Here is a 16,811-nt window from a genome sequence, read left to right on the forward strand (position 1 = left end):
CTTTTCTTCCTATTTCACATTGCTAATTGCAGGACCCACTTTCTTGATATTCGGGTTTTTTTCTCCTTACTGCAAAAGGATCACTTTATGTCTCCAAGGCAAAAAGCGACTTATGATACTTTCTGAACATGTAATTATCCATTTGAAAATAATTGTGACAGATATTCATCGCATTTCCTTGAATTATAATACTGAATAGCAGTGAAATAGAAAAATCTTCAAATCTGAGTCTTAATCGGAGCGGCCTGCATTGAGCCTCTGTAACAGTCTCAGGGAACCTTACTGGCAGTCCACAGTGATTGTTCTCCTCAAAGAACGGGTTGTGGAGATAAATAACCCATGGGAAATACAAGGTAAACAGGACTCAGTTTGCATCTGAGGGAGCGGGGATGTTTCTGTTCCTTTTTTCTTTTCTCCAGACTCAGAACACGTGATATTTTGACGGCGTCCCCTAGCTCTTGTAGTTTGTCCATACATGAAATTGCAGTTCACGGTGCCGCTTATTTGAAAACTACTTCAAGTCAGAGTTTAAGCTTGGACCTTTCACGCCACAGCAAGGGTAGTGACTAATTTAGGACTGCCAGACTCACTTAGTCGGTTCTTCCTAGCCAGCTATGAAGAAAAGTCACTTGGAAGCAAACGATATTGTTAGCATTTATGAGTAAGAATTCTGACAACACAGCCATTAAGGACATTGCCAGAGATCTTGATCTGGAGACCCCCCTACCTCAGAAAGTCTCAAGCCAGTAGCTCAGATTTTAACAAGCGACAGATGAGGTGACCGCCTAGAGTCAGAGTGTGCCGCTACCCTGATTACAGTTACTACGGAAATGCATTCCGTCGGCTTCAGAGGAGCAGGGGCTGCCGAGCGCAGACTGCAGTGCGCAGGCGTGGCGTGGACCGGCAGGGGTGGCTTCGTCTCCTGTGCTGGCTCGGTGGGCTGCTGTAGCTCCTTCGGGTTGAAGCAGATGCTCCTGGGGCTGTGCTGGCAGCGATTAGCAATGTCTGCGGCCGTAGGCGGGCGGTAAGGGGGTGGCGGCATTCAGGACGTGACAAAAATGCGGAACTAGAAGTCAAGAGTCCGGAGGCCGGAGCACTGCCCAACTCCTATTGGCTTTGCTGTTCAGTGTTCCAGCACTGTGGCAAATACCCGAGGTAAATCAAGTTAAAAAGAGAAAGGTTTGGTTTTGGCTCGAGATGTTGGACATCTCGGTCCGTGACGGGGTGGGCCTACTGCTCCTGGACTTGTGGTGAGGCAGTGCATCGTGACATGTCAGGATGGATCTAAATGTATTACTGACGGTATTTTTCAAGCTCCAAATACTGATAGGGAGATGAAGAGTAACCATCTCTTTGGAGGGATGCAGTTAATATTTTATTTGAAATGATTATTATTCTGTGTTCGTAGGATCATAGTTTCTTGTTAAAATACTTTTAAATGGGCTTTATTTCTAAGGAGCTCAGTTGTTTTCCACATCAACTCCCTCTGGCCAGTTACGGAGTCAGGGCCCCCAGCGACACGGGCAGATCAGCCCGGGGGATCCGCACTGCCATGGGTGAGGCTGCTGACCCCGCAGATCGGTCCCCTTCCTCTGCTCACCATTGGTGCTTTTTACTTCCTGGAATTTGCCCACCGCCATCCCATGACCATACACTGACTTACCCAGTGACAGGCCCCAGCTGTCGCGCAGAGCCAAGTGGATTCACTCCGCAGCTCCTCTCCAGCACCGGATGCCTTTAAACCCAGCTCTTCCTAGAATCCATCGCACAGTCCCCCAGCAGTCACTTCCTCTGCTGTGCTGGAAAGTTCCTTGGCCTGCTTCTTGTCACTGGAAGGACAGTTACTTTCCAGTCGCTGCTGCCAAGCACATAAACAACTTGTTTCTTCTTTCTGTGGTAACAGGCTCATGTCCTCGTCCTGGGGAGGAGCCCCTCTCGTGAGGAGGCGGCGGACTCTGCACACCTTGTCGCCTCTGCTGCTGTTGCTTCCAGGAGGCCGGAGCACCATGGTGAGCCTCGCTCCTGCCCCGCAGTGCGCGCCCTGGGTGGGTGAATGGGTGGATGGAGCTGTGCCTCTGCCCTCCAGGGAGCCGTCTCTGCTCTCTGGGACCTCACTGTACCATTTTCTGCTTTAGTATAGCTATTCTCCATCCAAACAGCTACTAAGAGCCCCTAGCGATCTGCACTGGGCTCGCAGGGAAATCTCTGCTTTCAAAGGTGACTATGTTTAAAGATTGTTGTGGAGCTACTGCCGCAACAGCTCTGACCTCCAGACTCTATCCGGACCCACTCACATGTCTTCAGGACACCAAAAGGAAGTTGCTGCTTAATGGCCCACATGATTTTTCTTGTTCCTGCCTATTAGGTAAAACCCCAAGCTTTGGGCATTCTCTACCCCACCACCCCAAGCCCAGAGTACATGATGTGTCTCTGCTGACAGGGACACACACTCTAGTGATTTTTGTTGTTGTTCAGAGCAGAATATCCAGGAATGGAATATAACCCACAAGCTCCTAGGGATATATTCCAAGAGAGCAGATAAAAATAATTATATACCGAGTAAAATAAGGTCCAGTGTGCCAGGAAGCATAAAATCAGCATGTGGAAGGATTGAGGCTGATTTGGAAATCAAGAGTTAAGCTAGGAGGCTAAGCTTGGAAGAAGGTGAAAGCGAGGCCTGGAGCAGCCTGATTAGAGCAGATCCGTGGGCCGGGGAGGGAGCTCCAGGCCATGAGGAGCTGATGCAGGGGTTCCCGCATTCATCCTCCTGTCCATTCCACTGTGCAGATGCCTTGTTCTAGTCTCTTAGAGTTCGGAGCACCTCTTCAAATCCGGAAGAACCTGAGGGGATGGAGGGAGGAGGCAGGTGACTTATCTGGTCCTGCTTCCCTGGAGCATTCCACATATGACAATCACATTCACTTTCAGAACCATCACAGAACCAGCATTTTGATCAGCTTGTTGGTGCCCAAAATTCCTTTAGTCAGGGAAATGTCCACTCCCCAGCATCCTTAATAAAACACCGAAAATGCAAATACCTGTTGATGGAAACCCCTGGAATAGCAGGAGGCACAGATCCAAATGGGCACAAGGCAGGTGGTTACTTACGAGAAAGCAGGAGCAGTACTTAGAAATGCACTGAGAAAAGGCAGCTAACAATAGGCTGTGGAATGAAAGAGACAATGTGGAGAGGTGAGGACTATGGCAAACTCGATAAGCCCATATCATGCTGTTCGCCCAGACCACTGCTCCATGTGGCAGACAGGCTTATGTTACCAGATCTGCTTTTTTTTTTTTTTTTTTTCAAGAGAAGGGAGAAATCTAGATTTTCATTGGAAATTTACAGTTTTTAATTGGGGGTAATTAACTCCAATATATTTAAAGTTCTGAGTCAGGAGTGTGAGGGCTGGATCCATCTCTTCTGACTTAGGCAGCCAAAATGGCAGTGACTTATTATCAGATATGTTCATGTTTTAGGGAGGAAGATAATGGACTAAGCCAACTGGAGGATTTTAGGCATTTGAATTGTTGGGATGTGTGAGGGGAAGATCTCTTCCGGGGAGAAATCCAAACACATAGGGAGGGCATGGACAAGAGACCATCTTTCTGTGTAGAGGGACTCTGGTTTCCAGCACCTCACCTAGTGCTCAGTGCAGCCACTCATTGACTAGGAATTGGATGAGGACCAATAGAAATTGTGCCCTAGGATGTTTATAACTGACTTCATTTCTGTGGACTCAGGCCACGCTGCTTTGAGTGATTAATCTAGTCAGGCACCATCCACTATAAACTACGTACATGCTTTTTAAGCTTTCCATTCTAAATATGGACCTGGTATTGCCACCCTGAAAAATTGGGAGTGGAAATAATACCTAGTTGATGCAAATAATGTCCCTGAGAATTAAATGGCCTCACAGTAACAATAACTAATGCTGACGCAAAATGTCCTGGCCTTGGTTTTAAGCCGTGCTCCTTCGTTGACTCAAATCCATAAACAATTCTGAGATAGGTATTCATTATCCCCAGCTTTAGATGGAGAAGTTGACACACTGAGAGATTAGGTAAATTTGCCATGGACCCAAGTAAATCAAAGGGGACAATTGAGAACTTCTCTTTGTCCAACAACTAAGGGGAGATCAGCCCCTCTCGGCTCTCAGCCACACCGTGAGTGGGAGAGACTCGGGCTCAGGCAGTCATCAGGAGGCTGCTCTGCACCGTGTTACCTTACCGGGACTGGCCCTCCATGTGCCCCCTCTCCTGAACACTTAGGCTCTGGGTTATGGTGTTTAGGGCAGATGAGGGTCCCAGGGAGAGCCCAGGCAGCCCAGAGTGGAGGGTTTGGAGAAGCACCGGTGAGGCCCCCAGCCCAGGAGCCTGAGTGGGCCTCAGCTTCACCCTCAGCCCCACGTCTCTGCTGCCAGTCAGGGCATTTGGGGACCTGAACCCAGAAGACCCACCGGGCAGTCAGAATTGAAATGTGTGAGGAATGTAAAGTTAAAAGTAGAAGGGTAAGCAGACACTGTCTCCCAGGAGCAGGAAGTTGGGACTGATGGCTTCACAGATGAGGAAGGGAGGTGGCTTCCGCTTGAGGAGAAGGAATCACTTGGCAGCTCAGGCAGCAGATGACTTAGGAAATCATAACAACAACAACAACAACAACAACAACAACAACAGTAGCAGAGTCGAGCACCTTTTGCATGCAGACACTAGTACTTTCTATAAAGGGCTCATTTTATCTTTTAAATGACCCTCAGAAGTGGGACACCTCCCAAAGCACCTCACATAGCCAGCTCTGCCTACCAGAAAGTTCCATCAGTCTAGAGGAACCCCTGTCTTCCTACTCACTGACCCACCCCGAAAAGACAAAGTCCAGATCAGTTTCCAGACCGCTCTTTTCGAGGCCATTCTCAAACTAAGTACCTCTTGACCAGAAAACACCTGAAATACCCGTCATCTTCATTCCACTAGAAAGGAAGTTTGCTGAAGCCTTTGGGGAGAGTGAAATGAGGAGCTTGGGTAGGAAGTAGCAGGACAGAAATACTAGTAGCTGATTGACTGGCAGCAGGCACAGAAAGGAGCACAGACTCTCACCCTCAAATGAATTACCAGATGGGGAAAATAATCAGAAGCAGAAAAAAGCAAGGAAAATCTTCACACTGTTCCTACCATGTGCATACCTAGCTGAGATCCCACTGCTGTCAGAATCCTGGATTCCTTAGCCTACAGAGCATAACACTAATTTTGTCATAAAGACACGTTCTTTAGAATATTTCTATTGATAAATTATTAATTTTAATGTTGTGAGTTTTATTATATTAAAAATGAGTATTCAACAGGAAAAATATCACAAAAATAAAGTATTGAATTTTTAACATTTATTGCATATTTATAAAAAAGCATCAAAATTTTCAACATGGACTGTTTTATGGTGCACAAAGTCTAAACAAAAAGAACACAAATTCTAATGAAAACACCAATACACTTTCAAATAAAAAATTTACTGCAATTATCACACCTAAAGCAGTCTGGCCACGTGACAAAAGCACGTTCCATATACACATCTGGCTTACACTGACAGCACATGTGCTCAGCTTTCCATACCTGTGTACTAGGCCATTCTTGTCACCTCTCTTCCTGTTTTGGCGGGAGCTTCCCGCCATATTGTACAACATGCACTTAGCCAGGAAATACAATATCAATTAAAAATACCAAAAATGTAAGGAGTGCTTAGAACAGACATTGACATTTTCACATCAGTTGTTTACTTGCTCACAAAACCTAAGAGATAACATCAGAAATAAAAAAATCTACATGAGCTGCCATGTAAACACAAACAAAAGTCTACCCCAGAAATAACCTTTGCTTCAACTGTCAGATCCAAGGCAGTCTTCACACATGCCAACTGCGTGTTCCATACACAAGTATCGCTTACACTGATAGCACCAATGTCTTGTTTTGCTGTCCTTTCTTGTAGGGCACAGTTGACATCCCTTTGGTTTTCCTGTTGTAGATTTTTGTGATGCTGTGACTCCTTGTTCACCTGTCAGCTCACCAGTGTGCTCCACAATTTTTTTGTGTGTAGTTTCCTAGGCAGAAACATTTTGTTTTTTTCCACTTCTGTAAGTGATTTCTTGTGAGTTCCAGTCCCAATCCTCTAAGAAATTTTCTCCATGATATTTTGCACTTGTTATATTCTTTATCAAATTATTTATGCCACACATATTTAAGATCGAATAAAACACAAAGATTGGGCATTGCTTTCCTTTTCGAGTGACATAATAATTGCTGCATAACTCATCAAAAACATCTATTCTACCTTTGGTTTTGTTGTAGAAAGTTTACATCTCAGGCTTCCGTTTTGTGCAGGTTTCCCTATCAATATTTCCATCATGGTGCAATGCTGACATCAGCAGTACCCATTTGTTTTTCTTTGCCGTAGATGAGGCTGGATGTAAATATTCCTGATATCCAAAGATTATGCTGTATAATTCTCTGTTTTGAAATTGCAGCATTTCATTTGGAATTTTTGCTTAGTTCCTAGGTATAGTTGCTACACTGGTCAACTTGTGCTCTGTCAGCAAATGTAACATCAACTGGACATTGGTAAACCAGTTGTTGAATGTCACATTCCTTTTAGTTTGGGAGATGGGAGCAACAAGTCTGTTTACAACATCATTCAGTTTATTACTATAGAAGCAAGGACCCAATGGCTGAGTTCTAGGATAAATGTCTAAATTGAAAAATATAATAAGTCTTTGCATCTACAAGGGCATAAATTTTTATGCCATATTTTTACCCACTACTTTTCCATAAGTCTTTTACATTCCTTCAGTTACCATGAGAAATCCCTGTTAAGAACAGCAAGATCTGTGAATGCTTTCAGTTCAGCTAGTGAGGTGTCATAATAAATACATTTTCATATGGCTATTGGTGCAAACAGAACATATTACTTGCATTTCAGCCTTTGAGTATTTCACAGCATCTTGTAGCATTTCATCCATTATACTTTCCAAAAATAAATATCAGTGTTGACATTCTGTCCTATATGTATCACCCCTGCCAAGACCCTCACTATATTTTCAGACCTAGTTCTAACATTGGATCATTCCATTTGGTTGCAAGACCATTTTGCACCACTTCAACTAGTCAAATATGTACTCACATGGTTATTTTCTCTGTCATCTGAATCAAGGAGGTCTGCAATCCCTGTGTCTGTATCAGTCGATTTTTGCTCCATTGTGCTGTCACCAGAATTTGGCTCACATGGCCAATGTGAAGTTGGAGTCTTCGTCATCATCATCATCATCACTCTTACGTTATGAAAACATCTTTTTTACCATGCTGGATCATTTTCATCATCCATACATGAGTAATCTGATGATTCACTTTTGACCTCCTCCAAAACTTTGAAATCTGGTTTTTCATATGCCGTTGTACTGAATTGGGATACTTCTACCAGAAAAAAAAGACAACATTTTTAAACAAGCCCTGGAGTGGTGTGGGTCTATTGGACCCTCTGTGATGCTTGGGTAAACATATGCAAAATCAGTTGGTCAGTGAATAACATGGGTTAAAATCCCATTTTGCCACTTTTGCACAAATGCACACCTTGCCATTTGTCTTGCCAAGTGGGCAAATGCATAGCTTGCTTCCTGTATCTCTCAGGGAAAGGTGCTGAGATGCACAGCTGGCTACTGTTACGCTAAAGTACAAATTTACAGTAGAAAAGTAAGGGATGGGCCCACTGGACCCAGTGTCATGCTCGGTAGGTTAGAGGCAAATGTGAGGAGTCTGGCTAATGAGCTGGCCAGGTCAGCATGTTGACATTCAGGTTTTGTCCCTGCTCTTGCCTGCAAGTGCCTATGTGTAGCGTGGGCAGAGCAGGTGTGGCCTGTGTAGCACAAGGACAATCAGCTTCCCTGGAAGGAGACAGACTCTACCCAGCCAGGGGCTGCAGCAACAGTCCTGGTGGCCCATTCCCCTCTCTTTCCTGCTATCTCTCTGCTGTCCCCTCAGGAATGAAACTTATCCAAGGCTCCAGGCCTCTGCTACCTCCAGCAGGGGGAAATTAAAGAGGACAATTTGGAGCTTACCTTTGTCTAACAATTAAGGGGTGACTAAATCCTCAATAGCTTTCATCCACACAGGACTGCCCGACCTGGATTTCAGTTGCTTGTAGGTCAGATGTCCAGGCCAGATCCCAATTTGCATGTTTTCCTAAGGGTCAAGGGAGGATTCTGAGCTCTGCTTTCCTGCCTTTAAATCTGTCTGCATAAAGAACAATGCTTCTGAGTTTTGTTTAAAAAAAAAAAAAAAAAAAAAAAAGAATCTGTGAGAGAAGGATTCCCCATGTTAGATTCACCAGAGCTGGCTGGCTTGCTTGCTTGCTGGATGCCCATTGAAGGCATTGCCACTAACAAAGGCAGCATTGCCAGCCAGGAAGTAAGTGTTTCAGGCTTCATGCTCAAGCCAATTTCTTTGCCTTCCTTGCATTCCTCGTGCTGAGGAAACTGCCCTAGAAGTCAAGGAGGATCGTGGCTGGATAAAGACGCCCAATTCAGGCTCCCTTTAATGTCACTAACCTGATCCTGGCCAGCTTCCCAGAGCAGCCATAGACAAACTTGGTATTAACAGATCTCCCAACCCGGCTAAGTGCTCAGGGCCTTGGCCTTGTGTTTATAACGCTTCTCCTAAAGGATGTTAAAATGAAATGGCCAGATGCCAGGTACATTGCAGGATAAGCCTTGGGGAGGCAGAGCCTGCTGAGTGCAGGTGGCCTTGTTTGGAAGTGGCCCCATCTGCGGCCAGGCATCATGGGCTGGGGAGTTCTGCTGGGTCCAATGACAGCAGACGGAACATACTCGGAGGGGGGACAGGGCCCCTCTCCAAGTGGATTCTCCACCTACAATTCCCTAAGACAGATGTATATGTCTTGCAGCCTCAACTGATCCGCTTCCCATATTTTCCACAGTAGACATGAAAAAGTTAAGTATCTGAAGCTGTATTTCCCTCTCCCCATTTTCTTTTACCTTACAAATTCCTTGCTTTTCTCAACTTCTGCCTCCTCTTCCGACATATCTGGGCCCCTTCTCATCCTTACCCCAGGTGCTCCTCTGGACCTGTGTGGGACTTGCAGGCCCTGCTATTCATGGGAGCGTGGATCCTGTGGGCTCCTGATAGAGGATGAGCACCCCGGGGGCAGCCGGTGTCCTTCACCTTCCTGTGGCCTTCTTAGCTGCCCCTGCTGCCTCACTCTGAGGACTTCACCCTAGGGTTGTGACACAGTCCTGCTGGGGAAAGACTGCCCCCCCCCGCCAGCTTCTTGGTGGTCAGCATCATATTTCTGTGCCTTTGCATCCTGTGAGCCTCCAAAGGCCTGCTGCCCTCTCGGTCCCCTCCCTTTCCTGATGTACACAGTACCCCACACCCCAGTCACTGACTTCTTTGTGTCACACAGCCAGTGGCAGCAGCTCTGCCACTCCCAGAAGCAGGTCACAGGCCAGGGACAGGCCCCTCCTGAAGAGGGTCTGCTGTGTGGTGAGAGTTAGAGCACTGGCTTCGTGTTGTCAGGCTTCCCCTGACCCTGCGGTAGTGAGAGGGTGGTCTCCGGCAGTGCCCCCCATAGAGTCTAAACAGTCTGTTTGCTGGGTGACCACTAGGCTACAATTCTCAAGACTTTTCATTTTCAAATTCCCTGGAGTTCTTTTGCAGTTGTAAAGATTATTTGCCAAGACTTACAAAGGTAACTGTCACTCTGTACAGGAGGACTCCTTCATAATGAATGCTGTCCTTGCTCTTCCAACTCTTGCCACAGGACAGCCTCAGGAAAATGAGCCCTGGTTGTTACTGGAATTTAATTAAAAGCCTGACCTCCAGCAAGCCACCTTGCAATCTTGCATACATTTTGCTCTTTGAATGAAGCCTTGTTTACTTTTGCTTGTGATGGAACGGCTCTAAGCACAGTCTGTCTGGCTTTGGGAAGGACATGGCTTTGAGTCTCCAGACAGAGGACCATAGTCCACCCTGGAGCCACACTCTTCCCCAACTCATAGACAAGCTAAGCATTCTGTTAGCATGAAAATGGGAAGAGATGTGGTCTTGGAATACCTCTGCCATGGGGCAGAGTCATGCTCCTGGGTTTTAGAAAGTGACTTCATCTTTGCCCGGGCTGCCAGCGTGAGATTACAGGGGATTCTAGAATTGCTTTTAGAGTTAGGTATGGCCGTGTGCAAGCGCACTGACACATGCTGGCTCTTTGTGAACCCACACCCAGTGTTAGGGCACAGGAACATGTCAGGAGGTGGCTTTTCACCCTAATGGCTGTGACTTCCTGTCGCTAGAAATCTTGGTGTCACTTGTCCCAGATGGACCTGGGATGCCCACTCCCAGAACAACAAAGTCTGCTTATCAAGAAATGGCTTCTTTGATATGAAGCTGGGACTCCGTGTGCTCTCCCCTCAAAGGCTGGCCGTTTGAGTGTGGTTCATAAAATTAACTTGGAGGGGTAGGAGTGATAAGTCAGGGTCTCACAACAGAAGAGGTTTTCTGTATCCCAGATAAAGATAAAAGTGGGTGGGGACTTTTGTGGCTGCCTGAGACCTACCTTTGTTCCGGTGCTTCAGGTTGTCTTAATGTACAGGGGTCCTCACATGAGTCTGCAGGTGCCTAATATGTGGTCACCTGCATGTCAGGGAGATCCTGTTCCCTGCCCTCATTGTGCCCCTTTGACTAGAGGACTTCCACGAACAGAAATGGAAATGGCATGGAATTTTGGAGAAGCTGGGGACCCAGGAAAGGAGGAAAGGAAGCAGGACCTGGGGAGCCTGGTTCTAGAGGGCAGATTGCCAGGCAGAGCCAGTCCCCACCTCCCCACCACAACGCCTCCGTGAGCTACCCGGCCTTCATGTCGTGAGACATTCCTTCCTTCCTCCCTCACTCCCACTCTCTCTTCTGGAGATTCCTATGCACTAGGGAGCGTCCTCTTTGGAAAATCCAGCTCGGTCTCTCTGAGTCTGAGGTGATGAGCCATCTGCACATTCGTTTGAATTAGGCCCAGCAGCTTCCTTTCAGGCCTGCTTTGGGGGCACTCGGTCAGCTCATGACAATGGGAATGTGGGAGGAATACGGGAGGTGGGAGAACATTGCAAAAAAAAAAAAGGGTAGAAAATTGTTCAATGCAGCTGTGTTTGCAGTGCAAGGGAGACCAGCTTCTGACCCAGGAGAGGGAGGAAAGAGAAAAGCCTCCAGGTTTTTGGGGTTCCGCCCTTCCCTATGCATGAACACCACTTCCTCCAACCCCAGGGTCTGAGCCTTGGTGCGTGTTTAGTCCCTGCTCCTTCCCAGGCCCTTCTTTATCTGCTGCCTTCACAGTAAGTGTTCAGGTCCACAGCCATGATGCTGGGGTGTGGAAAGTTCTTTACTCTTAAAGAAGGGCTGAGTTACCTTCTCTAGTTAATTCGCAATTGTCCAGAAAACCAACATATCGAGAGTACTCACTCCTGAATATCTGCAGTCACTTTAGACATGGAATGCCCCTCTCTGTAATGCTTTTAGAATCAGCAAAATAAAGCCACGTCCTCAACATCCACTGTCACCAGTTTACCAAAGTAACCAAAGGTTAGACTTAGTTCAAGCATTAAAACCTATAATGCTTTTGCCAATGAGTCAGCTGTGGGTAAAAGAGAGGGAGCATTTTCCACGGGGCAGGATTGGAGTAGTCCTTGAAGAATTCTGCAGAAATCCACCTGCCAGGCAGGGGAATCCAGTTCAGTTGGCTTCTGTCCAGCTGCAGACATGGGGGCGGAGCCCTCCCTGGGAGAAAATTCCTTGTAGCAGCCGGATTCCTGCTTCTGTCTGGGACCCCACGGGTCTGAACCTTACAGGAGAACACAGATGGAAGTTTTATTTTGGTTAAGTAGATTTGGTAAACAGGCTTCCCACATGTTCACTTCTCTCCTATCTCCCGCAGATCCTATGGAAAGTCCTGGGATCGTTTCTCAATTGGGACTCTCCTGTGCATTTCAGGCGTGGTCACAAGAATCTTGAGGTGTGCATGGCTGCTTTTCTGCAAGTGTTCCCAGACTTCTGTGCCATTTGATCCTTCTGTCTGGTTTCATTCTGTGTCTGTCCCCTCAGAGTCTCTGCTGTCAGAGCACCTCCTTTCAGCCCAGTATGGAAAGGAGGAGCCCATAGCCACAGTTAAGAAAACTGACACAGTCAGTAAGTGTTAACTTTTAATTTTAAGGACAGTTTTCATAATTTTAGTGTCCCAATCATTTATGAATATTCTCTCTCTATCTGTGGTATCTCGGTGGACAGCCTGGAGGCTCTACCTCAGTCTAGTGCAATTGATCTTCTCTCTGTTTTAGGGGCTCTTGGCTGTCTTGGTCTGTTCAAGCTACTATTTTTCAATGTCATTGATTAGGTGACTTATTTAAGAAATTTACTTTTCAGATCAGGAGGCTGGGATACCTAGGATCAGGTTGCCGACTTGGACTGGCTGCTTGCTGGGGCGTACAGAGCTGTCCTTTCCTGGGGCAGAGGGGAACAAAGGAGCTCACTGGGGTCCTTTTCATAAGAGTACTAATCCTATTAGTGATGGCTCCCCTTTATAACTTAATCCCCTCTGAAAGACTCTCCTCCTAATACTATCACCTTGAAGGTGAGGATTTCAGCATGTGAATCGGAGGAGGACATGACATTCAGATCAAAGCACTAACTATATTACTTTTCTTTTGCTGCGTGCAAATGTTCAGTTGTTTAAACATACAGTTCTGGAGGTCAGAAGAAGTCTGGTGCAGTAAGGCTGGCTTCTTTGCTCTGGCAAAAACCAAGTTGTTGGCCAGCTTCATTGTCATGTGCACCTTGGGGTCCTTTCGAAGCTCATTGCCCTAATTGGAAGATTTCAGTTCCTCGCAGGACTGAAGCCCTCTCAGATCATGTTGGCTCTTCCGGGTCCTTACAGCATCATGGCCTGCTGCATCTCCATAGTGCAGGACCTCCTTTTCACAACTCGCTGAGGCTTCCAACTTCCTGGACTTCCTTGCCTGCCACCACCTGCAGAAGGTTCTGCTTTTAAAGGGTCCACGTGACTGAATCAGGCCCAAGGGATAATCTCTCTCTCTCTCCTTAAGTCAACAGTGTTCTATGACAGTCTCAGCTCCTGAGTTCTTCTCGCCATACTCATGAATTCCACCCATAACCAAAGGGGATGGAATTATACAAGGCAAGAGTCGCTGGCATCTTGGCAGAATTCTGTTGGCCATGCTGGCTTTTTGCAGGGAGCACCATTCAGTTTCCTCCCAAAGCTGGCCTTAGGTTTCATCTGTCCTGCTCAAACTAGGAAAACCCACATACTTAGAGAAATTACCATTTTTCTAATATATTCATAGAGCATTCAGCTTCTGCTGTTCCTCTGTTCTAGCTTGGCTGAGTGTCCCCCAGAGGCCCATGTGTTAAAGACTTGAATTGCAGCCCTGGTACACTGGGAGGTAGTAGGAGCTTTGGGAGGGGCGACTGGTGGGTGAGGCTGGCCTGGGACTATGCTCTTGAAAGGGATATTGGGGTCCTGGCCCTGCCTGTCTCTAGCTTCCTGTTTGCCATGAGGTGAGCAGCTTTTCTCCCTCCCTTCATCAAGTGTGCTTCACCATAGGCCCAAATGCAATAGGATCCATTGGTTATGCCCTGAATGTTACAAAACTGTGAGCCAAAATATGTATTTCCTGTTTAAAAATCGATTCACCTCAGGTATTTGTTACATCAAAAGAAAGCTGACTAACATGCATTGGTTGCTCTGGCTTTCCACTCCCTCTTTGTGACTACACTTTTCCTTTGCTTACTCTCATGATGGCTATGCATTTAAAAAGATTTTCATCACATCATAGCCAGTATGTTTACAGGAGGTTTAGATTGTTTGAGCTTCTTTCCTCAGCAGCATGTCAACCCTGTTTTCCAGATTTTTCATGTTATAGAAATATATAACAAGATTACAGTCAGAGTTCACTAAAGTAAATGGCCCGAGGAGTCCTAATGTCAGTAAGGAGTGACCAGAGTTATTGGATGAATAAAGGATCGATTGTCGTAAAAACCTACCAGTGTGATCAGGTCCGGGGGGGGGGTAGTTTCTCCTTTTACTTTAGCTTTGCTTTCTGTATCATCAGGAAGCTAAATGTATGAAAATTAAGGAAAACAAATTGTTTATATTCTTCTGAGACCTAACTCTTTCATGATAAAAGAGACAGGTTAACAGGCAAAAGACAGTCTCCTTGACTGGTTTCCCTTGTCCAAATACTTATTATTTTCAAATAATTCATTGCCACTAAAAGCATAGTTACTCCAGCCCCATTTCAAATCTGTGAGTAGTTTTCAACTGTTGCTATGATGCTTTTCTTCAGATGTGGCTGAGAAGTATTTTCAAGAGAGTATGGCTCATTTAAAGGATTCTGAAGGAGCAGGAAACATCAAATTTCTTGCAGTTCAGGATGAATTTTGCCATTTCCTACAAATCACTGGACAAAAAGAGGTGAGTGAATTCTGAATACAATAGTGTAGTTATTCACAGGGGTGATAGTTGATGTTCAAAAGGCCATTCCTTCACTCTGTGAGCATCTGTTAAGCCCCTACTATGTGTAGGGCATGTTCCAGCCTCCGAGGGATTCTGGTAAATAAGGCTGGGAGGCCACTCTTGGGCTTGGTCCTAGAAACTGGAAAAGTGTTTATGAGAATGTAGATGATGTGTCCACCTAAAAAGACCGTAAAAGAACTAGAAACCTTGAGAACCCGGTGGACCAAACCCTGCTTACCACAACCTGTAGCTCTGGCAGCAACAGAATGTGGCCATACATCTAATTCTTCTCCCCTCTTTGTGAGTAATGAATGAATTTGCATATCTACTGGAACTACACAGCACAGAAATTTCAGCTCACTCTCTCACCATACAGGCTTTACACGGCTTATAAAACAGGAACAAGACCCAGAGTTTATATCCATTGGTAATTAAACCCATGGGAACTTATTCTCTGCAAAGCCTCACAGCTTCCAGAAAGCCATTGAATAGCTCAATTGTTTTGTTTTGCCCAGCCCTTTATGGCAAATCTTGGAAGTCAAAATTTATTTCCCCCTTGTGGTCTATAGACCTCTGTCCCCATAGATCTTTCCTCATCCATAATCTGTCCCAGTCCTCTCTCAATTAAGAAATATGGGCTTCTAAAGTGGATGCACCTATATTTCTCAGGCCGAAGTAGGGCTACTATCACCATAACAGATGGAGCTTCAATATTTTTCTGGATCACACAACCGAAGAGAGAGGGTCCTTCCATGGGCCTCTGATTTCCACCCCAACCCCATCTCTAGAAGTCCTTTGGGGAGTGCAGGTCGGAAGAATGGGGAGATGTTTGCACCCTCATGCCTCACCCCTCCTAGTTCCTCGGTCATTTCCAAACAAAGTATACCTTGACTCCATCCATCATTTTCCATCTCCCCTCCCACCAGCCGCCATCTTTTGCCTGGACTGCTCTAGCAAGCTCCTGACTCCCAGCTGCCTTCTTCCATGTTGCCCTTTTCTAATTTATTCAGAATAAGGAAGTGCTGTCCTTTTCAAAAAGCGAATGTGATGAGTGCACATTCCTTTGTAAACTGCCCCAGTGGCCCTTCAGTGCCTCTGAGATAAATTAGGATCCCTAGATGGCCCCAAACACTTGCCCCATCTGGATTCTCATCTCATTTTGCCTCCTCTACTGGATCCATGTTCCTGGCCTTTACTGATTCCCACTTCCGGCCAGGGTCTACTCTCACTTCCTCCTGGAAAGGCCTTCCCCACTCCTTCCAGGATGATGCCAGTCCATCCAGGTGTGGCAGCATCCTACACATGGGCATAAAGCTGACACTTCTCCAAAAAGTGAAAATGTATAGCAGTTACCTAATTTTCCTTAAGAGGCACAGGTCTTTGTTCAGCCTTTGAACTTTGTTTTTTTTCATTTTTTTGAGGAGAGTCTCCCTGTGTAGTTCACGCTGGCCTTGAACTCACTATGTATCCCAGGCTGGCCTGGCACTCATAGTGATCTTCCTGCCTCAGCCTCCCAAGTGCTGGGGTTACAGGTGTGTTCCATCACTCCCATCGGACTTCTTAACCAGAGAGCTTTTTGTCTCTTTCATAGAGAGCAAACTTGATCCTGAAGGAATCCCTGGAGGCCAAAGTGGAAGCATTTGGCTATTTCAGTCCTGAGGTGGTTGAGACTTACAAGCTCCTGGGTGGAGCAGACCTGGCGCAGGGGAACCACAGCGGGGCCCACAAGAACCTGAAGAAGGTAAAGTGGGAGCCAATACTAACCCAAGACGAGGCTGTCCCTCCACCGTGCTTCTTTTATATGAAACTTTATAAGTGGATTATTTAGTTAAGACGTCATCACATTTGCACAATAGCTCTAAGCTAACATCTTGGGGATAAAGCATTTCCTCTGGAAACATAACTTTTAAAAAAATAATGATCAATTATTTTTGACCATGCAAACATTTTAAATTTTTATATTACATAATTAATTATCAAGACTTTATTTTTACTGTGCTCTTTCTGTTTATCAAATGAATAGAGGAATTCTTTTTTCCCAAAAAATCTGAAGTTTATTTGTGTAGCTAGTATGAGGTGTGGATCTAATGTTATCTTATTGTCCAAATAGATCTCTCCACAGTCTGGCACCCCTTTGTTAAAGATCCCATCTCTTGCCGGGGATTTAGCTCAGTGGTTCAGTGGCCTGCCTTGCAAGCACAAGGACCCGAGTTCAATTCCCAGTACCAAAAAAAAAAAAAAAAAAAAA

The 16,811-nt window shown here is 45.9% G+C and overlaps 1 protein-coding gene and 1 long non-coding RNA gene across 15 annotated transcripts in view; one reads left to right on the forward strand and one right to left on the reverse strand.

The window, feature by feature from the left end:
• Ttc23 (tetratricopeptide repeat domain 23) overlaps nucleotides 1-16,811 on the forward strand; it is an 80,488-nt gene that overhangs the window by 48,284 nt on the left and 15,393 nt on the right. For all 14 annotated transcript variants that reach the window (XM_010607857.3, XM_010607865.2, XM_010607863.2 and 11 more), the window contains 3 exons: nucleotides 1,904-2,009; nucleotides 14,394-14,521; nucleotides 16,155-16,304. In XM_010607857.3, coding sequence (XP_010606159.2) covers nucleotides 1,904-2,009; nucleotides 14,394-14,521; nucleotides 16,155-16,304 — 384 coding nt within the window. The remainder of the gene's footprint in view (nucleotides 1-1,903; nucleotides 2,010-14,393; nucleotides 14,522-16,154; nucleotides 16,305-16,811) is intronic.
• Nucleotides 7,168-9,348, reverse strand: LOC104850762. The gene is made up of 3 exons (XR_777056.3): nucleotides 9,030-9,348; nucleotides 8,094-8,268; nucleotides 7,168-7,452 (listed from the first exon to the last, which is right to left on the reverse strand). It is a non-coding gene; the product is annotated as an uncharacterized LOC104850762 (long non-coding RNA).

This window comes from Fukomys damarensis, unplaced genomic scaffold (assembly GCF_012274545.1).
Source record: "Fukomys damarensis isolate Sample0158 unplaced genomic scaffold, DMR_v1.0_HiC HiC_scaffold_7, whole genome shotgun sequence".
Taxonomy (NCBI): Eukaryota; Metazoa; Chordata; class Mammalia; order Rodentia; family Bathyergidae; genus Fukomys; species Fukomys damarensis.